At 42.3% G+C, this 22,859-nt stretch overlaps 1 protein-coding gene across 3 annotated transcripts in view; it reads right to left on the minus strand.

The window, feature by feature from the left end:
* Nucleotides 1-2,827: 2,827 nt before the first annotated feature.
* LOC144658999 (coadhesin-like) overlaps nucleotides 2,828-22,859 on the minus strand; it is a 73,126-nt gene continuing 53,094 nt past the window's right edge. The window contains exons 5-19 of one of the 3 annotated variants that reach the window (XM_078519521.1): nucleotides 16,061-16,243; nucleotides 15,480-15,662; nucleotides 15,128-15,310; nucleotides 14,112-14,279; nucleotides 13,534-13,738; nucleotides 12,916-13,144; nucleotides 12,461-12,629; nucleotides 11,859-12,005; nucleotides 10,835-10,984; nucleotides 9,210-9,329; nucleotides 7,805-7,897; nucleotides 7,195-7,272; nucleotides 4,627-4,674; nucleotides 3,594-3,684; nucleotides 2,828-2,935 (exon numbers count right to left, since the gene is read on the minus strand). In XM_078519521.1, coding sequence (XP_078375647.1) covers nucleotides 3,611-3,684; nucleotides 4,627-4,674; nucleotides 7,195-7,272; nucleotides 7,805-7,897; nucleotides 9,210-9,329; nucleotides 10,835-10,984; nucleotides 11,859-12,005; nucleotides 12,461-12,629; nucleotides 12,916-13,144; nucleotides 13,534-13,738; nucleotides 14,112-14,279; nucleotides 15,128-15,310; nucleotides 15,480-15,662; nucleotides 16,061-16,243 — 2,030 coding nt within the window. In that variant the 3' untranslated portion in view covers nucleotides 2,828-2,935; nucleotides 3,594-3,610. The remainder of the gene's footprint in view (nucleotides 2,936-3,593; nucleotides 3,685-4,626; nucleotides 4,675-7,194; nucleotides 7,273-7,804; nucleotides 7,898-9,209; nucleotides 9,330-10,834; nucleotides 10,985-11,858; nucleotides 12,006-12,460; nucleotides 12,630-12,915; nucleotides 13,145-13,533; nucleotides 13,739-14,111; nucleotides 14,280-15,127; nucleotides 15,311-15,479; nucleotides 15,663-16,060; nucleotides 16,244-22,859) is intronic. The other 2 variants (XM_078519520.1, XM_078519523.1) reach the window with 2 other exon arrangements.

A 22,859-nucleotide genomic window follows, 5' to 3' on the forward strand; every position in this document is an offset into this window, starting at 1 on the left:
GTTGCCATGTTTTTTTAATTAACCATTTCCAGTGTACCGTGGACTGCCCAATTACAAATAGTTGTTGTCTATTGTATCTACACCAATAATGTTGAGAATTAACTTTTAGTACAACTTTGTAAAGTTGTACTAAAAGTCACCGTGATGTCAAAAAGCATGGCAACGTCAAAAGTCGTCAAAGATACCATATTTTTTACCGTTTGAGGCTAATAACTTAAAAAACTAGACGGTGAAAGTTTTTGTTTTTCATATATATTTGTCTAACGAACGAAACAAACAATTTACTTTACTTATTTCACATGCTTCCCTAAATTTAATTTAAAATCAGATAATGACTTGCAATTCACTAAGTCAGTGGGCAGTAAGTTATACTCTGTTTATATTGATTTAGGAAAAAAAAACGAAAACTTAAACTTTGGTATCCTAAACTTAAAGACATGGCTATTGCGTGTCCTTTTTTCACTGTTTGGCATTAAGTGTTCTTCCAGTGGTTATGTCTACTAGATTATGACTAAGTTTGCACATTAGAGTCAGTCTGTTTTTCTTTCGTCTTGTTACGTTTCTAGTGTGTCCCATTTCAAGTCAGATAACATGTATGACACGCTTGCTGTTTTGTTGAAGTTTTGAAGACAAAAACGGGTACCTTTTCTTTGAACTCTCTCCAGGGTTGAAATATCTTTTTTGTGATGTGGGTCCCACGAGGCACTTGCGTACTCCAATTTGGGTCGGACGATGCTGGTATAGGCCGTTTCGCGTACTTTCCTGGGCAGTTCCAGAGATTTCTCTTGATCAACCCCAAGGATCGACTTACCTTGCTTGAGATAGATGAGATATATGTTCAGACCACTTTTATTCAGTTACTGTTAACGGTAATTCCTAGGTACGTGCAGAATCTACTGCTCAAGTATGTACCCCACATAAAGAATATGTTCGTTGAGGAGGACTTTGCTTATTTGAAATGTAGATGATGTTGCATTTAGAAGGGTTAAATTGCATCTGCCACTATTTTTTTTAAACAATTGCAAAAATGTTCACTTTGTCGGTGAGATGTCAATATATGTAGAAAAGCTATCAATTTCACCGAGTAGTTTTTGAGTTATTAGTCTCACAAGGTCCAAAATAGGGTATCTTTGACCGCATATGGCGTTGCCATGGTAACAAATTTTGACGTCACAATGATCCCGATTTGTTCGTTGGTAAAACTATTATAAGTTTGTACTAAAACAAATTCCTAAACATTATAGTGATATAGCCATGATGGAACACCAAAGACGTTTAACTATTACGAGCCACCTTTAAGTTATTTTCGAGTTGCCTTTTAGCTCGGTTTCAAACTGAGACCGAACGTCTTGCATAAATTGGCTCGCTACCGTTCGAGAGAAAGCTGACTTATAACGTGCATGATGCAAAATACAATTGTTTATGTTCCTAGCTGCGAAGTTTAAAAAGAGCCCTCAAGTTATGCGAAAAACTTTTGCCAGATCGCAGATTCCGTCTTGAAAACCCTTGAATTTCATGAGTTCGATTTCAAGGCCTTGAAAGTACTTGAAATTGGTTTTCGGTCCTTGAAAGCCAATGAGAAGACCGCTAAAATAAGTGATTTTTTAGTTCTTCAGCAAGCACATCAACGGCATAACAGACTGAAAATCGTTGATTTGGAGTAAATTCCATGACAAAAAAGTCCTTGAAATTTCCAAGAAGGGTCGTGGAAAGTCCTTAAAAAGTCTTTGAATTTTGGCCTGAAAAAGTGAATGAACCCTGGATTCAAAGTATCTGAAAGGAAAGGAAAAGGTGAAGGTATGGTTAAAGTATATTGTGAAATCTGAGCCGGTTATCTCTAGTCGATATTCCTCTGAGTGAATGTTATGATAGTTTTCCCGAAGGTCTGGATCCGCCATTGCATTTACACCGTCATTCCCATTGCTTCTGTCACCATAGGGAGCCCATATATATAAGTGGCGTGACTGTTTGTACGTTCGAAATATAAATAAATGTATCGGGATATTGAAAGGGCCATAGAGCATAAAAGGGCACGTCTCTCTCGAATTCTTGTGTACTCTCATCCTTGTCTGGTCCGTGACCCTCAAATGCATGATATATGGTAGTCTATGAGAGTACAACTCTTTTAACTCTCGGAATAAGGGATGGCACATTCTCGAACACTCTCAGTGAGTCAGTCAGTCAGTCGGTCGGTCGATCGGTCGGTCAGTCAGTGAGTCAGTAAGTCAGTCAGTCAGTCAGTCAGTCAGTCAGTCATATTGTTGACAAACAAACATATCTAGGCAAAGAAATGACATCTTCTGGTCGTTACACCTATGCAAGAGAAATAATCAGCCAAAAGGCTACCAAAGTTATTTCTATCATTCAACGATTTCTATCCAACATTAATTCATCAACAATTGTGATACCAAATAAACTTTTTGATGCCCTAGTTAAACCCATACTTTTGTATATATATATGGTTGTGAAATATGGGGACTCGAACTTTTATCATGCAAAACACATTTCGATAAAAGCAAAATTGAACAAGTTCACATCCGGTTTTGCAAACAAGCATTAAATGTACCATGGTATGCAGAAAACGTAGCATGTAGAGCAGAACTAGGTCGATACCCTTTAGCAATAGACATAAAGGCATCTATCTTCTGCAGTCAGTCAGTCAGTCAGTCAGTCAATCAGTCAGACGTCAGTCAGACGTCAGTCAGTCAGTCAGTGATGTCAGTCAGTCAGTCAATCAGTCAGTCAGTCAATCAGTCAGTCAGTGATGTCAGTCAGTCAGTCAGTCAGTCAGCAGAGAACCACTGAATAAAAAAATAGCGAACAACTGTCAGTTTGCACGTTTATTTCCCACTGATTTCTACAGTTCATGTTATTATTCCCTTAATAATCCCTTTCTTCATTTTTCTTTGAGCAGAGTGACAGGATACTCTGAAGTCTGCAAGTTGAAAAACACTTCTTGAGATTAATAATAAGTAGTTTAAGAAGGTTGGTGTTGTAATGCTTTGTTTTTGAAAAATCCCTACATTCTGATGTATTTTCCGTTTGTCTCACGACGTAGTGTCAGTTGTGATGTAGATCGCGACGTTTCGACTGCACACTGCTAATCTTCATTAGGCGATAAGGTCGACTGGTAGGGTGTAACCTTATAAAGCACGCTGCTGCGCTGTGATTGGTGCATTTCGATCCTCGCTGTTCCGGTGTGCTGTTGTTCCCTCAGGGGTCCGCTGTCGTTCAGTTCTCCTGGTGTTGTGTTTCTTGATCGTGGGCATCCATGCCAATCAAAGCGAAAACCAACCAATCACAGTGCAGCAGCGTGCTTTGTAAGGTTACACCCTACCAGTCGACCTTATCGCCTGATGAAGACTAGCAGTGTGCAGTCGAAACGTCGCGATCTACATCACAAGTGACACTACGTCGTGAGACAAACGGAAAATACTTTATTATTATTGTACTCTACCACGATGATTAACGACAACAATTTTTACGATATTCTGATGTAGTTTGAACAAAAGCTTTATCATAAACAAAGATTATGATTTTTAACTGCTCGAACACATGACTGAACTGAATATAGTATAACTGGATATACTCACTGTAGTTTACTGCTCAATTAACGACGTCCCCAAGGACGACCCCAACCAGGACGATTACCGCCGTAACCACCACCACCACCACCACCGTGACCTAAACAAAATAAAAATACAGAATCCTTTGGACAAAATTTTCAAGTGAAACACTACTGACGGACAACTATCATGTGGCAATAGCCGGTTGTGAGTGAAATAACCCAGCGAAAATAAGCGTGTACTGTCACGTGCACTGGACTAACGAATCAATGAAGCGTCTAACCAACCAAAATGTATGGAATTTTTGTGCAAGAGCTGAGGTTAGACGCACGCGTGATATGTAGATTTAATTAAGTGTTGCGCTGCCAGCTTGACGTCGTTGAAGAAAAAAAATGCATGCTCTTTAATATAAGCGCAAAGCTTAAAAAAAATGCACCAAAATAAAGCCAAAAACTTAGACCTTTTGGAGGTCGCAATACTAAATAATTGAATGAATTGTGTCAAACTTAACGGCAATGGTGGACAACTTGAAAAAAAAGCGGCCTGCTTTTTCAAGTTTAATGATTCCCAGTGCGCATGCACTAGTAATGACCTAGGCGCCCCGAAATAGAGCTGAACATAGATTTTCAACCAAACTTCGCCCACTTGTTGATTAACTCAAGGGGACTTAAATTTTGAAATAAAAAGTGGGTTTAGGAGCAGGAAGACCTTGTATATACCGCAAACTCCTTAATAATTCCCTTGCGAATACTGGCTAAGTACGCATTGCCATTAATAATTTATTTTTCAAACATAAGAATTGATCTGTTTTCGTTTTACAGAAATAACTTGATCGCTACTCCCAACATCTGAGAAACAATTGATAGGTCACCATACTTGTTTACGAGAAAGAGACAATTTAATTTTCTCGCGGACTAAGCTAAGCCACATAGAAAAAAGCCGTCATTTTGTTTATGTGCGCGCGCTAATTACGCGTAAAATTCTGCGCAGTAAGGATGCGCAATGCAATACAGGGCAATGACCTTTATACAAAATAAAATAAATTTTAAAACATGTTAACCTCCTCCACCGCTTCCTCCGCACACGCCACAGCTCTTCGGACATTGTGCTGAAAGAGGAAATTAAAATAAGTAATCAGTCAACAATCCACCTTCGGTTATCGAGGAATTTGCAGTGGAACACGGGAATGGAAAGTAGTTTGTTAGTCGATACTTCATTTGTTTTACAAACGAAAAATTTTAGAACACCTCCATTAAGTGGTCCATCTTGGGGAATAGCCAACTAGGCCTTTCTCGATTATGCTAGCATTTTTTTCGGCATTTTTTGGGAAAACGAGCATTTTTTTCGTTTTTTCTTGAAAAATAATTACTAGCATTTTCTGTCATTTTTCATGACTGTGATCCAGATTTCAGCACTCAGAAATCGGAAGGATAAATAATCCTAAAGTTTCACAATTTTGATTACTTAATTTGATTGTTTTCTGCCTGTTTCGACTGTTTGTGCGTTGTGTTACTTGTTTACTTGTGTTGTGTTACTTGTGTGTACATGTGTTTTTTATTTTTTTAAAAAATATTTATTTTTATTTTAATAATTTTTTTTAAATAATTTTTTTTTTAATTTTTATATTTTTTTTTTTATAAACAAACAATTATAAAGTATCACCTGTTGTTGATATGAGCATATAATGTAAGAGTTTGTACGTTTTGTTTGAAATAAAACAAAGCATTCTTTGGAATTCAAGTGGCATTTTTTAAAGAAATCAGGCATTATTTTAGCATTTTTTGGCTTTATGCGAGAATTTCTAGTAGCATTAAATGCCAGTTTTACTAGCATAATCGAGAAAGGCCTGTAGCCAACTGTTCCCTTATTAGAGGTTGACCGCCTAATAGAGGTGTTCTAAAATTTTGCATGCAATGTGGCAAAAGTTGAACTGGAGTTCGAAATTGATCAGGTAATGTACATTTTATTGGTAACACAAAATATGATAAAACAAGTAACTAATTTCATGTTCAAAGGGATACTTCATAATTTTTATCGTCATAGGTTAAGTAGAGCAGTATACTTGGCAACCAATTAGAGACTCGGGTTTCGCAAACGTGATCGATATTGACCAATCAGTGAGGTAAAGGCGGTTTAGGTTTTCGTGTCTCGGTAAAATGATTACCACAGAAAATCCCACCAAGCATTCATATCTTTTGTCTTTTTTGGTGAGAATACCCATAAGGTTCGTGTTGCTTGCAAATGTATTTTTTCGTTTTACATCAATTTAGTGTTTGTATTTTTTACCATCATAACTAGGCATTTCCCGATTATGCTAGTAGAACTGGCATTTTATGCTCTTAGCAATTCTCGTTTTTTGCCCAAAAATTGCTCTAATTATGCTCGTTTTTCAAAGTATGCTCTTTTGGTTTAAAAAATGCTTTGCTTTTTTTTAAAGAAATACAAAAAAAGTTTTTTCCGCCCAGCCCCTAAGGAAGCTTTGTATTTAGACTTTCTCATGCAAAGCCCGTTTCCGGTAGTTAGGTCATCTGGCGGCTTCTCGCGGCTTCTCCAGGACTTGTCGAGTGTCTCGCGGTGAAAACAATTAGCCATGTTCAAAACGAGCAGGGGACTGGGTACGAATATTCAATATCGATTGCACTGCAAAACTGGGCCCGTCATCTGAAAGAGCATCCAAAAATTAGTAACTCAACCAAATTTAAGAGTTATTGGTTTTAACGCAAAGGCATGGAACTGCTTCAAAAATCGTTAAAATAAGAGAGCTTAGTATGGCTGGATGGACAGCTGTCCCTCCAATCCATACTAAGCTCTCTTATTTTAGCAATTTCTAAAAGTGAACCATACCTATGCGTTTAAACCAATAACTCTCAAATTTGGTTGAGGTACTAATTTTTGGATGCTCTTTCAGATGACGGGCCCAGTTTTGCAGTGCAATCGATATTGAATATTCGTACCCAGTCCCCTGCTCGTTTTGAACATGGCTAATTGTTTTCAAAGTAGCTTCTCGCTTAGTTAATTTAGCGGCTACACGTGATGTTTCCCAAAGAAATGTCAAAAACAGCTCTCTGACTGGCTGTTCTCTTGTTAACTTAAGCTTTACGCATGCATCCTGTTTGGGTATAAATTTTAAGTTAGTTTGTCTTGTTTTGTAACATTGCAGCGTAAATTTCCTAGCTGTAGTTGGATTGAGCAGAAAAGACGTCACATTACTGAAATAGCTAACAAGAGTAATCTATCTAACTTTAGTTAATAGCCTTGACGGAACCACGACCATAGTACATGAAAAGTAAAGATTAAGTCTGCGTATGAGCCTAGTGGCCCATCAGGCCGGACCTTATCCCGGTTTCAGACAGTAGCATGAAGCGAGTAGGAGTATTTTACCCCGGCCCTCCCTAGATGGGATGCTAGTCCATCGAAGGGATACCCCCTAACGTTGAATTGGTCGGTACCCATTTATACACCTGGGTGGAGATAGGCAATGTACGAGTGAAGCATCTTACCCAAGAACACAAATCAATGATCCCAGCCAGTGTTTGAACCCGGACCGTTCGATCCAGAGTCCAGCGCGCTAACGATTAGGCCACATAGCCTCCCACATAGACATATGTGCGTATCTGGTAATTCTAACCTTTCACATACTGGTTACGGCAACTGGGATACCTCATCTTCCGGCGACAGTCGTAGTAAGAAAGCAGATCCTTGCACTCTGTAAATTAAAAACAGGGTTAAGCAAACAAAAAATATTTATCATGACATATATATTCCGTTTGTGTGTCAGTTTCCTTCAGCTAACAGAATGACCTGGATGACACAGTCTATTGTACGTGAGTTTGTTCGGAGAGTTCGCCTAGTCTTTGATCTGGATAGCTATTTTTGGAGGTCTTCATCAATGGTTGGTGCCGAAGAAAGAAAAAAAATAAGAGTTTTGTATAATTTTTCGTGGATTCTCGTTTTGTTTCTGTATTCATAGATGGAGGTGGTGACAAAGCCATTCAGACTCTGACTCGTCCCCAGTCGTCTTTAAGTCCGTCTCGAGTCGACTTCTGAACACGGAGGGAATCATGGGAAGGAAGAAGAGAAGGAAGTAGAGAAGATTTTCCTCCTTCCCATCATCCTTCGCGTCTTGCAATTTTTGCAGAAGAGACGACTGGGGACGAGTCAGATTCAGACCAAACAGATGTGGGAATGGGAATCTTAGGTCTCTATCTAAGATCCACTACTGTCATAATAATAATGACCTCCGCCTCCTCCTCCTCCACCACCGCCAGCACCGCCTCCTCCTCCTCCTCCTCCTCCGCTACTGCACTGATTACAGCTCTTCTTACACATGTCTGAAGGAAAAGAAAGTTGGAGAACATATTAGTACGCTTATTAGTTAGCTGAGTTTCTATCATCAGCTGCCTCTTATGTTTTTGCGTATAAGTTTTTGGGAAATCACGTCTTTCTTTTTCAAGCTAGGTGTTTCACGCGGCATAACTAAAACTTCCATTAACCATTACTATAACGAAGTAAATGAGTCAACCACGCGGGCTGAAACTGCCTTCATTATTTAACAGATGTTGATCAGATTGATTTTTGTCAAGTAGAACATTCTACGTACAGCTGTACACACCCCTCTGTAACAGACCCAGTGTAATCTGAAAAAAGTCACTGGATTGTCCAATTTCCCACCGGGGCGGCTTATTTGGGCTCGTTCTTTATAGGTTTATTCAACATAAGTCACAACGCATAGTCACTGGGGAAGCACAAAAATAGGCGGTTAAAATCAAAATATTCGCTGGGTACCGGGGTGACTAAATTTTCACTGGGTAGGGGAAAATAATCCACTGGGTCGGGTTCCACTGGGTCTGTTACAGAGGGGTGTCTGTACATAGTCGAAAACTTTGTCTTATCCAAGAAAATATAACAACTGAAGTTTGAACTTTCACATACTGTACCCTAGCAACGCACAACAAAGTATTTGTATTGTACGGATTATTCCATAGATGTTGAAAGGAAAACATGGAATAAAGTGATATAATGAGCTACAATGAGCGCCAAAAGTGTCGAGACACTCAGCACTTTTTGAGTACCTTGGACAAATTTAGCCTTTCACCCCTTTCATATAACCCCCTCCCCCAGAAACAATGTTGGATTTACTATCTGCAAGACTTGCCTCGTTTGTGTACAACATTGAAAATAAGGGGAGGAGAGTGGTTCACAAGCTGCAACTGATTTAAAGTGGAAAAATAGGAGTGTAAAATTTAGTGTTCGAATTTATTTCAACCAACTGTCTCAATGACTTGTGACTTGTGTCGCTCATTGTACGTGGTAAAGGAGCTACGTCATCAGTGAATCTTGAAGAAAAAAAAAGGTCAATTTTTGTGTTGAGCGTAATCCGTTTTTATCTTTCTCAGCCTTCGGCATCTTTGTTAATTTTCAGTTTATCATTGCCGCTTAAGTGTTTTTCTTTCTTATACAAGTGATATTTTGAGGTTTCCTTCCAGTTCAAAGTAATTTTATACACTAGAAAAATGACCTTTAACGTCGTTACCGGCGATCAGGCATTCCTTTTTTTCGCGGCGCGCGAAAAAGAACGCCTGATCGCAGGCTAATAACATCGTGGCATAGCACTGTTAATCGAATTCTTGATAAACTACTTACCTCTTAGGTAATACGTTCTGAAACCTTGCCTAAATCGGTAGTTGCATTTATATTTATTTTTCACTGCTTGTGACCACCAGGGACAAATGTACGGATCACCATCTTGGCACGAAGTGTCAACTGCGACAAAACAAAAAACAAATCCAATAATGACTGCTGGAAATTTTTTAAAAATTATTAAAAATAAACCAAGTCAATTATTTAAAAGTTCTGTCAAATCTCTCCTTGCGACCGGCTCCAGTGACGATCACCAGTGTGAAAAACCGTTTGAATAGACCTCTTTAGCCACACATGTAAATTGCCCATTTCAGATCATGTGATCACGGTTCTCCAGTGAATTGTTCCTTTGTCTGTCTTGAAATAATTCATTCATTTCCACGTGAGTTTGTTTGAATTTAAAAGAGATAAGCAAACAAACGAAGGTAAAGAGGTCTTAGCTCTGTTATTAAAAGCTCTCGTAAACGGCCACTCCTGTAAGCAGCCAAAACCACTTTTGGGAATTACCAACTGTTTTTTTCCTTTTAAGCTCTTTTAAGTAACTTTTCAGTGATTCTGCTTCCAATTAGTCAACACTTTGATAGCATTCACTTCGTGATCACATTTTTCTGCAATACAATAAACATTGCCTAATAATTTTCGAAGACAAGAAATGTCAAATAAAAAGTTCAAAGTAATCCCCTAGAAAGCTTTATGTTAAAAAAAAGGGACCTGGAGGGGGTGACGTGTGAACTGGGATTTGGGCAAATTTTCACGGGGAAATTGGGATTTGGGTCACTGGGACTGGGAATCACAAACAAATAAACAATAGAACCGGGACTGGGAATTGGAAAATCGGAAAACAATAGGCTGGGAAATGGGATTTGGGCGTAATTTGGGCTTGGAAATGGGATTTTATACCCCCTAACCCCTTCTGGACTGTTTTAATAGCTCTGGTATGCGACCACTGAGACTCTAATATTTCAGTGTGTAAGAGAGCTCATTCTCCTAAACGACCGGCTCTAGTTACAACCACATTTTCGAATTCACGAGGTGGTCGCTTACGAAAGCTTAGTCTGTACAATGGATATACACATGATATAATTTCAGGCAGTCACTAATACGACATTTCAAGCAAACATAATTTGTTAAATAGAGCGGTTTTCAATTGAGTGGCGTAAAACCAAAACCTACTTAATTACTCTGGCCAATCAGAGTGGGTACATACAATCTAGTGAACCAATCAAAAGTTGAAGTGATTACATGTATCCGGCGCGAAATGCGGGAAAACGTGCGCGAGCAAGTCACGATTGGTTTAAGTTTTCTACAGTCAGGTTTCCGGATCACTAAGTCTAGTAATGCAAAACCAAAGCAAATGCGAATTACATTCGATCTCAAGTGAAAACGGCTCTAAATGGAAGCTAATCAACCTTACAGAACAACACAGAATGATTCACAACGATAATTATAACTGGTGTAAAATTCCGCTTTGAAGCACCTAAAAGTCCCCTGATAAGTCAATAGCAAGAAACGTATTCTAAATCTATTTGGAATAGGTAAAAGAATGGGGACCCTCAAACAACAGCAACGCCTACAACATCAACAACGAAACTAACTGTTTACTGCACTTCGTTTCCATCATCTCTCACCATTGCATCGACGACAACTCTTTGGACAAAGATCCCACAGAGTAAACTTCTTGCCAATGTAAAACATCGTTGATGGTTCTGCCTTCTTCCAGCACTCTCCTGAAGCGGCTTTCACTGTACAATTATATCCTTGCTTGTCTTTACACGGGCCTAAGATTAAAAAAAATGAAAAGGCAAATAAATAAATTTAAAATGAAAAGAAGACATAGAAGTCAATACACGATTTGACAGTTTGTCGCTTGCACCCCCTCCCCCTCCCCCCCCCCCACCTCCTTAGGTCTGGTCAACAACACTACAGACTCAAGGACAGACTTGATCTCGATTGAGCAGTTTATCTCTATAAAACGGTTTAACCAAAGAAGAGCCTTTCAGTTGTATGTTAGTCACATCATGTTCACGAAGCCTGAAGCCTTGTATCAACAAGCCGAATAATGGCTATAATCAGAAATGGTAAGCCCGTTATGTCGCAAATGCCTCAGCAAATGTCTAGAAACATAGTCATAAACGCCATTATGATCAACATAATCATATTCATAAGAAAAACGATCATCATTATATTTTAGAACACGAGAAGGCTATGCCTATGATCATAATTATGCTTGTGATCCTTATGTCACTAGTGGATTCTAAGCCCAAGAAGGCCGCAAAACTTATTTTTGGATGTTAAAAATCCTTATGTTCTGGCATGTCGTAGCTTATAGAAATTTGAAGTTTTCTTCCTGCTATCATTTGATAACATTTGGTAGCCCTTCACGCTTCTCAAGAGAGAAAACTTAGGCACAAGCTCTCCTAGCTGTGTAGCTGGGGAGCTTTGTCATCTGACGAGAGGAACAGCCAGAAAGGTAACTTTTGTCTGCCACAGGGATCTCAGTCACTGTCATTAGCTGGGGGCTACAAACTAGTCACAAGTCTTTTGTGTGTCGTGTATTGACTTTGAAAACAGTCATACAAGTTTTTGTGTTACCATGCCTCTTCTGGTAAAGAATGGTCCAAGTATAAACACTCACACAACAGTGATACCTACTTTGTCCTGGGCAAAGGTTGGTATTGCAATGTTTCTTTTGCTTCCTCAGATGAAGGTTGTTAGCTGGGCAAGTTCTAGTGCGAACCTGGACTCCACCGCCACAAGCCTTACTGCAACCTCCATAAGATCCCCAGTTGCCACAATCGCCTGTTGATACATACAAACAAGAAAAACAATCATAAGTGGCTATAACAAAACCCAGTTGTTTGGATGCCAGTACACCGAAGATTGTTTTCAGTGTTTTTTGTTAGCTTGCCCAGCAACCCACTGATACCCTTTTGTACAAAGTGCTTAACCCAAAAACGAGTGGTGGTAAAAGGCCATGCATGCGGCTTCTACAACATCCAAATCAATCTTGTAAATTCATTAGTAGGGACATGCATGCGGCTTCCACGACATCCAAATCAATCTTTAAATTTATTCGTATTCAATACCTGGAGAGGTTCTACTATATGTTTTCTTCAAGAGAACCTCAGAGCCCATGATCAGTTAAAAACAGGAACTGATACTTCATTCAACTACCAGTTCTCTCGCCTAACGTGCCAACCATTCCTAATGCCTCTATTTCGTACTCGAGTTTCACTTGCGTTAAGCTAACGTACCAGGATATTGCTCCTCACATGCCATTTTCATAATATCTTCTAGTTTGCTGTATAAAGAACCATAGCCGGAAACCTGTAGAACATCGTTGTTGGCACTGGCGATCTGCCGGAGCTCCCATACATCTACCCCACTTCCAATTCCGACGGCAACTCTCCTGACGTCTGCATCCTGCATAGAAATATACATTGTGTTCAGTTGTAGAAAAGCATTCCTTCCAAGGCTAAAAACCTCGTGCATCGTATTTCATCATTACACGTTTTGTTTTTGTCGTTTTGAGATCTTTGATCTTTGAATCTTATCGACGAATACTGCAATATTTAATGAAACATTCCTAGCCAGTTTAAACGGGATATTTTTTACTTACTAAATGCGTTTGACTGTCATAATTGTGAATTTAAAACAATTATTTGTTTCCCAAATCAAAAAAGGGGCAATAATACTTTTAATAACTCACATCCAAAGGAGGGATCACTTGGCTGAATGGTTTGCTGCCTTCGTTAGTGTCGCCATCTGTGAGCACAATCAAAACGTTTGGTTTATCTGGTCTGTCACCGCTGTCTTCCCAGCCAAAGAAATCTTCCGCTGCAAGTTCTAGGGCTCTATCGGTCCTTGTTCCACCTCGAATGTGCGGCAAATCGTTAGCTTTCGACCTTATTTTGTTAATCGATTGGGCATCGGTAAATCTAGAAAACATCAGGTATTCAAACGTTATATATGCAAGAAATTACTTAAAGTTTCCTTTCATGTAGAATTGAGTTAAGATTTCCCACCTACAGAGGAAGGCATGAATCAAAAGTTGTGCACAGATGACATAAGCTTTACCCTGTGTAATAGAGGGTTTCTTGTGATCTGTGGGCGATGAAGCCACATCTTTGTCTGAAATCACGCTTTCGTGGGTTCACCTCTTCTCGCGAACGAACGATAAATTAGGGTGATTCCCGTTTGGAATTACAGCAGATATTTATAGATGAAATTGCTTTTTATAGAAATTTGATTGTTAAACGATAAAAAAGTAGGTAAATAAAAGGCCAATTCTCGGAAGGTGTGATTTAAATTAACTGCATTTACTAACCTGTGCCAGGTATGCGCTTCCCAGCTGTAGAGAAGTATCGCCATATGTGTTCCCGCTTCAGAAATGTCAAGTCTTTCAGCCAGTTGAATTATATATCGACGTGCAATACTATAATCTCCTGTGCTTATGCTGTTAGAAGAATCGATGATGACACCGACGTCAAGATGTTCCTTGCAAGGTTTTGGTGGAGGCGGCTCCGTTGGACCTTCAAAGAGGCAATATATTCGCAAATATGAAGAGAGGTAAAAGGACTATATAATAATGATAAGATAAGATAACATAGCTTTAATAAGCAGGGACGTCTTAGAACTTTCAGGAGCATCATAGATCAGTGGCGGATCCAGACCTTTAGGCAAGTTGGTGGCCCGATCATCCAGACCCTGGCCGGAATAAGAGGGGGACCAGCACTCAAAAATAAATTTTCCTCGGCCATTCGGACCTAAGTTTGACCTAAAAATAAGGTTGGCCCCGGGGCCCACCCCTGGATCCACCACTGCAGATTGATGAGTGGTTAGATAACAAAGAAGGTCCATAGCGTTCTCGGATTAGACAATGTCAGAATGTCTTGATATACTTACATGGTTGTGTGTTGCACGGCTCGCTTTTAGTATTACTTCCTTTACAGTCTTTACCGTTTCCAGAGGGGGGTGGATTGGTGCAGGTTCTTTGTCTCTTTCGTGTACCTCCTCCACAGGACTTGTCACACGGACCTGGGTTGCCCCAAGGAGACCAATTGCCATCTTTACCTGCGAGCGATCATGAAACCAACAAAATAACGAAACTATTATGATCACTTTTGGCATCTTGTGCAGTCGAGCCTCGTGTTATGACCACTCTTTAATAGTACTATTTAAAATATTTCCTTGTGGCCTTAAAGAGAATCGGAATCTGAGCCTGCCATTCTCTTATTTAAAAATCTTTTTACTAACCTGTAAATACTAACAGATTTTGGGTGGAAAGTGATAGTAATTATAACAGGATTCTACTGTTGTTTGTGGGTGCAAATTGCTGCTAGAAATTCGTTCAGGTGTCTTAGTGGAACAAATGCGTATCATTTGCTTATGTTTCCTTAAAATGTGTGTGTCCTCTTTTTTAATTGAAAAGCAATCCAGTTTGGTCCAGTTTCAAAGGATTTTCTTCCTAGGCCCCAATTAACATGTTCTTACTTTTAACAGTTATCAAGAGTAAAGTTCACTTGAAATATTCAAAGGAAGATCTTAGCAGATTTCAGTGCCAAGGCTCAAATGGATTTCAATTTAACCACCGAGCACAATTTAACATGCTACTCTTGCACCATGTCAAGTTACAAACCAAATCTCATGACTACAACAGAAATATTTTACTGCGTTTTTGGATCCCTCCCAAAATATCGAGATCTCCAATTGAGAATGTTTCAGATGAATCGCGAATGTCCGGTATTTTTGCCTTTATGTTATCCAATTCATGCAAACACTCTTAGGAAGACTTCATTGAACCGACTTTGAAAACTCGATTGAAAGTAGAAAACCGGTCATTGCTAATAGTCAAAGACACGATCGCGCAGAAAAGACCATGCTTGCATATTCAATCAGGTAAGATCTAGTTTTATGCATACCACAGTCCTGTGTGTTACATTCTTTTTCGTCCTCTGCAGGTCCCAGGCTTTGCTCGATGCACGTTGGCCCACCGTTAGATGGAGGGGGACTGGTGCAGGTTCTTGTTCGTCTTTGTACTCCTCCTCCACATGTTACACTGCATTCTCCCCATTCAGACCAGTCCGTGTAACCACCAGGTACGGCTAAAAACAAATTAATCACAACTCTTTATTAAAAAACATAGATTTAGCCAAGCCTAGCATTCATATCCCTTCATTTGGCAGCTCCTGACGGACTGAACGTAAAGTCAGTGAAAGGAAGAAACAAACCATCATCAAAACGTAACAAATGCAAATGAAATGGAAAACATACGGCAATCCTGTGTGTTACATTCTTTTTCGTCCTCTGCAGGTCCCAGGCTTTGCTCGATGCACGTTGGCCCACCGTTAGATGGAGGGGGACTGGTGCAGGTTCTTGTTCGTCTTTGTACTCCTCCTCCACATGTTACACTGCATTCTCCCCATTTAGACCAGTCCGTGTAACCACCAGGTACGGCTAAGGGCAAATCACATCTCGATTACCAACTTAATTCAATGACAATCTTAAATCTTGTTATACGTTTATGAGTTAAATCGTCACCAACGTTATACGAAACATTAACAGAAATTTTCGAATAAAGCCTTAATTTATAATTAATAAAACAGAAAATCGCTTTACGAAATTTTGTCAATGGGAGGCTATGTAAATTATCATCCCAATTGTCGAGTTGCAAAGGGTAAATCCGAGTTAACGATATGACAGTTTTGTACTTTTTTTCAGGTCCCAAAGTGTCTGTTTACAGGAGGGTCGGTAATTTCATATGTCGCAGAATGTGATTTAATACATGTCTATGGTCCTTGAAGGTTTATCGAGATAAACTAATTTAGAAAAATGCGCGATGTTTTCAGTCTTACGACATTCCTGGGTGTTACACTCTCCAGTTTCATCAGGTGGACCAAGCGCTTGTTCAATACAAGTTTTCCCTTTGTTTTTTGGCTTAGGGTTGGTGCAGGTTCTTGAATGCCGTCGAATTCCCCCACCACAAGTTGCTGAACATTTCGTCCATTCAGTCCATTCAGTATATCCTCCATCGATATCTACAAAAAGTAATGGTTATACAAGGAAAAAGTAACACTTAAAAAAAGGAAATTCATTCATATTTCTTCTATTAAATTAGCTCATCAGCTTCGATTTTAGCAGCTGAAATGGGTCAAAATAATTTTACCATAGGCTATTGTGCCATAGGCCTGTATAATGTGTATCAAAAAGTGAGCCACATCATTCAAATTTATTCTTACTGACTGACTGACTGACTGACTGACCGACTGACTGACTCACTAACTGACTGATGACTGACTGACTGACTGACTAACTGACTGACTGACTAACAGTAAACAGTAACAGTAAATCTTTATTGTGCCTTACACTCCAAAGGGAGGTATTGGTCTAGTTATATTACAATAAAGGTGTTATAGCAACTATGCTAACAAATTACTTAATAACAAACAATGAAATTACAATGCAAACGTTTACGGTAATTATTGGACTATACAAGAAGAGCCTCAGTGTATGTAGTCACATCATGTCCGAAGCCGAAGCCTGATCAACAAGCCGAATAATGGCAAATCAGAAATGGTAAGCCCGTTATGTCGCAAATGCCTCAGCAATGTCTAGAAACAAGTCAAAACGCCAATGATACAATCATCAAGAAAACGATCATCAAATAGAACACGAGAAGGCTATGCCATGATCAATATGCGTGATCCATGTCACTAGTGGATCGCCCGAAGGCCGCAAACTGGAGTCCGTCTGGCAGTCGAGCAGGAGTCCCGCCAGATAACATTGGTAGCCCCACGCCCAGAGAGACAGGCCAGCCCCAGCGGAGCGGGGAGCGGAGAGGAAGCAAGGCGTCGCCACAGGGACCAGTCACGTCATAGCTGGGGGCACACTAGTCACAGTCGTGTGTCGGATGACGAACAGTCACAGTGTGCCATGCCCTCGAAGAATGGTCCAGAAACACTCACACAACAGTGAACCACGTCCTGGGAAGGTGGAGCATGTCTGCTCCCAGATGAAGGGAGCGGGCGCAGTGCGAACCTGGACCCACCGCCACAGCCACTGCAACCCCAAAGATCCCCAGGCCACATCGCCGTGAACAACACAGAAACACAAGTGGCCAACCCAGGTTGGATGCCAGTACACCGAAGATGTCAGTGTGAGCTGCCCAGCAACCCACGATACCCGACAGTGCAACCCAAAACGAGTGGTGGAAAGGCCAGCATGCGGCCACAACATCAAATCAATCGAATCATAGTAGGGACAGCATGCGGCCCACGACATCCAAATCAATCAATTATCGTATCATACCTGGAGAGGCACTAATGTCTCAGAGAACCCAGAGCCCATGATCAGAAACGGAACTGATACTCATCAACTACCAGTCTCCGCCAACGTGCCAACCATCCATGCCTCATCGACCGAGTTCACTGCGAGCAACGACCAGGAATGCCCTCACATGCCACTTATCTCAGTGCGAGAACCAAGCCGGAAACCTGTAGAACATCGTTGTTGGCACTGGCGATCGCCGGAGCTCCCACATCACCCCACTCCATCCGACGGCACTCCCTGACGTCTGCATCCGCAAGATACATGTGCAGTGTAGAGCTCCTCCAAGGCACCTCGTGCATCGTATCTCATCACGTGGTCGGAGATCTGATCTGAATCTATCGACGAATACTGCAAACTCCTAGCCAGTAAACGGGAACACTAATGCGTTGACGTCAATGTGAAACATATGTCCCAAAAAGGGGCAATACAAACTCACTCCAAAGGAGGGATCACTGGCGAATGGTGCTGCCTCGAGTGTCGCCATCTGTGAGCACAATCAAACGTTGGATCTGGTCTGTCACCGCTGTCTCCCAGCCAAAGAAATCCCGCGCCAGTTCTAGGGCCATCGGTCCTGTTCCACCCGAATGTGCGGCTCGAGCTCGACCGTCGATGGGCCGGCAACCAGGATCACGAGCGACAGCCCGAGAGAGAGATCCCACCACAGAGGAAGGCAAGTTGTGCACAGATGACGCACCCGAAGAGGGGGATCGTGGGCGAGAAGCCCATCGTCGAATCACGCTCGTGGGCCCTCGCGAAGAACGAATAGGGGATCCGTGAAAAGCGAGAGAATGCAGAAGAGCGAAGGGAAGGCCCGAAGGGGAAACTGCACACCGCCAGTAGCGCCCCAGCGAGAGAAGATCGCCAGTCCCGCCGATGTCAAGTCTCAGCCAGGAAAAACGACGGCCATCTCCGGCAGCAGGAGAGAGACCCGACGTCAGAGTCCGCAAGGTTGGTGGAGGCGGCTGGACCAAGAGGCATCGCAAGAGAGAGGAGGACAAAAAGAAGAAAGAAACTAGCAAGCGGGACGTCAGAACCAGGAGCATCATAGATCAGTGGCGGATCCAGACCTAGGCAGTTGGTGGCCCGATCATCCAGACCCGGCCGGAAAAGAGGGGGACCAGCACAATAATTCCTCGCCACGGACCAAGTTGACCAAAGGTGGCCCCGGGCCCCCCCTGGATCCACCACTGCAGAGATGAGTGGAGAAACAGAAGGTCCATAGCGTCTCGGAAGACAATGTCAGAATGTCTGAATACTACATGGTGTGTGTTGCACGGCCGCAGTATACTCCTACAGTCTACCGTTCCAGAGGGGGGTGGATTGGTGCAGGTTCTTGTCTCTCGTGTACCTCCCCACAGGACTGTCACACGGACCTGGGTGCCCCAAGGAGACCAATTGCCATCTACCTGCGAGCGATCAGAAACCAACAATAACGAACATATGATCACTGCATCTGTGCAGTCGAGCCCGTGAGACCACAAGTACAAATATCCTGTGGCCAGAGAATCGGAATCTGAGCCTGCCATCCAAAATCACTAACCGAACAACAGATGGGGGAAGGAAGAAAACAGGATCTACTGTTGTGTGGGTGCAATTGCGCAGAATGTCAGGTGTCAGTGGAACAAATGCGACATTGCTATGCCAAATGTGTGTGTCCCATGAAAAGCAATCCAGTGGTCCAGTCAAAGGATCTCCAGGCCCCAATAACATGTCACTACAGACAAGAGTAAAGTCACGAAATATCAAGGAAGATCTAGCAGATTCAGTGCCAAGGCCAAATGGACTCCACCGAGCACAATTAACATGCTACCTGCACCAGTCAGTACAACCAACCATGACTACAACAGAATACTGCGTGATCCCCCCAAAATATCGAGATCTCCAAGAGAATGTTCAGATGAATCGCGAATGTCCGGTATGCCTATGATCCAATCATGCAACACCTAGAAGACTTCATGAACCGACAACCGAGAAGAGAAAACCGGTCATGCAAGTCAAAGACACGATCGCGCAGAAAAGACCATGCTGCATATCAACAGGTAAGATCTAGTATGCATCCACAGTCCTGTGTGTACATCTTCGTCCTCTGCAGGTCCCAGGCTTTGCTCGATGCACGTTGGCCCACCGTTAGATGGAGGGGGACTGGGCAGGTTGTTCGTCTTGTACTCCCCTCCACATGTTACACTGCATCTCCCCATCAGACCAGTCCGTGTAACCACCAGGTACGGCAAAACAAATAATCACAACTCAAAACAAGAGCCAAGCCAGCATCATATCCCTCATTTGGCAGCCCGACGGACTGACGAAGTCAGGAAAGGAAGAAACAAACCACCAAAACGAACAAAGCAAGAAGGCTACGGCTCCGTGTGTACATCCTCCCCAGCCCAGGCTGCCGATGCACGTGGCCCACCGAGATGGAGGGGGACGTGCAGGCGTCGTCGTCCCCCCCACATGACACTGCATTCTCCCCAAGACCAGTCCGGAACCACCAGGACGGGAACCCCGAACCAACAAATGACAACTCGACGGAGACGTCACCACGAAAGGCAAGAAAGTAAGGGAGGCGAATTCATCCAGAGAGGATCGAGCGAAAGGACGTCAGGTGAAGGAGGGTCGATTCTAGTCGCAGAAGGAAATACATGTCTATGTCGAAGGACAGAACAAAAAGCGGAGCAGTCACGACATTCCTGGTGACACTCTCCAGTCATCAGGTGGACCAAGCGCGAAGTCTGAGTGGCAGCGAAGCCGTGAATCCCCCCACAAGTTGAACAGTCATCAGTCCATCAGTATATCCTCAGACTAGTAAAAGGAGTCAAAGGAACACCAAAGCCTCAGCCGAAGCAGCAAAGAAAAAATAGAGTGATAGAGAAAAGTGAGCCCCAAAAAAAAAGAGAAGACCATGAAAGAAGAATAGAGACACCAGACAGAAAGAATGTGCAAAAGGAGGAGTCTAGAATAAATAAAGGTGATAGCAATAGAAAAAAAAAGAAAAGAAGAGAATGGATACAGTCACTGACGAGAACAGGCAGGCAGTCAAAGAGGGGCGCGAGACTAACAAAAATAGGTAGGTGGACAAAATAAAGCCCTCAACGGTATAGGAGAAGAGGTCCACTCACCCCCACAGGGCAGAAGAGAAAAATAAAAAGAAGTGACAGAAAGAACAGAAACAAGGCACGAGGAACACCGAGCCCAGGAGAAAAAGACAGATGTGCCCCCCAACAGCATATGACAGAGAGCACAGGATAGGAGAACCTCGAGTCAGAGGAAGAAGAGACAACAAGAAAAAAAGGAAGAAAAAGAGGCGAGAGAACTCGCAGGGGGAGAGAGGGTAGGGGAGAGGCAAGGGGAGAGGGGAGGAGAAGGGAGGAAAAAATAGCCCCGCGCCCGATCCAGTGAAGCAAAAAGAGAAGTTGGGGACAGGCCAGGAAAGGAGACGGGAGAAATAAGTAGGAGGGGAAGAGAGGAGACGGCGCCAGAGAGAGAGAAGAGGGCAGCAGCCAAAAAGCAAGGCTACCCAAGAGGGAAGAAAAAGAGGAGAAGAAAATGGAAGAGAGAAAAAGAGGAGAGCAAAGAAAGGAAGGAGAGAAACAACACGTAGCGGAAACATCCCAGCCGCAAGGAAAGGCAAAAAAGAGAAGAGAAGAAAAAAAGACGCCCAGAAGCACGGAAAGGAAAAGCGAGCCCTCGCCACGATGTAGTGGCGCTCCCCCCAGAAATAGAGGAGTGATCCCAGAGCCAGCGAGAAGAAAAAGAGCGCAAGGAATAGAGTGTGGGAGGCGAAAGAACACTACTATGCCGGCGACAATGCCCGCCAAAATCATGAAAAACAGCAGAGAAGAAAAGTGACGATGCGAACTGCACCCGAAAAAAAAAAGGTAGGAAAGGGAAAGAAAAAGAAGAGGAAGGAAGAAGAGAAAAAGTGAGACTATAAAGAAAAAAAAATAAAAAAGATAAATCGAGCGTCTGTCCCGGGGAATGGGGACTGAGACTCGGCAAGGCCCGCCCGAAGGTCTGAAAGGGTAAGAAATACGTAAGGAAAAATGAAGAATGACGCAACGAAAATTAAGGAAAAAGACAGAAAACCCCGGTTTATATATGTCATGTCATGTAGAATAGAACGGGACATCAATAAAAGGCGAAAGAGGGCCTCTCAAAACGGTATATAAAAGGGTAAGAGGTTGATTAGGGCGGGTGCCTCCCCGTATAAAACGTTTAGTTTTAGTTTAGATAGAAGTAAAAAAGAAAAAAAAATAAGGAAAAAAAAATCGAGCGTCAGTCCCGGGGGAATGGGGGACTTCCTGTAAGACCTATACGGCGAGACTCCGCTGAAAAGTCGAAAGGGTGGGAAACAAGAAAAGCAAAAATCGAACAGACGCAACTGGCACTAGAAAAATGACACGAAACTCCCGTAATATAGTAGTCATAGAAGAAGGACACAATAAAAAGGTTACGAAAGAGGTGCTCCAAAATGTTATATAAATAAAATAAAAAAAAAAAAAATGGGATTACAGTGGACTTCCACTAGGTGCCGATCCCACTGAAGAAATGGAAGGAAGTGTTGGTGTGGAGGGAGGAAAACGGAGAACCCGGAGAAAAACCCTCGGAGAAGGACGAGAACCAACAACAAACAACCACATATGGTACCGGGCCGGAATCGAACCCGGGCCACATGGTGGAGGGAGGCCCACCACTGCGCCACCCTTGCTCCCCGCTAGGGTAAGGGGTTGGATTTGAGGGCGTGGTGCCTCCCCGTATAAAACGTTTCTAGTAACGCGCGCCGCGACATAATAGAATATACAATGTGCACCAGGGAAAGAAGAGAACGAAAAGAAGGAGTAAGGAAGAAAGAGAGACCGGAAGGAGGGACAAAAGAGAAGAGAAACGCACCCCCCCGAGGAAAGGAAAGAAGGAGAGAGAAGAGAGGACGAGAAGAAAGCGTCAGAGAAAGACGCGAGTAAAGAAGAGAGAAAACAGATGGAAGGTAGTCCGATAGCACGACACACAAGTAAAAAAAGCTACTAGGAAGTCGTAAGTTCTCAGTGTGGACCGACAGAAAAAAGAAAAGAGAGGACGGGAGAAAACGGAAAAGAGAAGAAGTAAAAATGAACAATGTGGGGAAGGGAAGCGAAAACAGTAGCAAAAGAAGGAGCCAGAGAGAGATGAAGACAGCCCGGAGTATGAAAAAGGACCAGTCAACATGTACCAGTATATAAAGGACGACCAGCAGCCGAAAGAGTAGTAGATAAGGGGACGAACCCACAAAAAAAGGCCCAAAAGAAAAGGAGCCAGCAGGAAGAAATATGATCACGAAGTGTGCGCGCACGA

The sequence above is a fragment of the Oculina patagonica genome, chromosome 6 (genome assembly GCF_052425735.1).
Source record: "Oculina patagonica isolate OP01 chromosome 6, crgOcupat, whole genome shotgun sequence".
NCBI lineage: Eukaryota > Metazoa > Cnidaria > Anthozoa > Scleractinia > Oculinidae > Oculina > Oculina patagonica.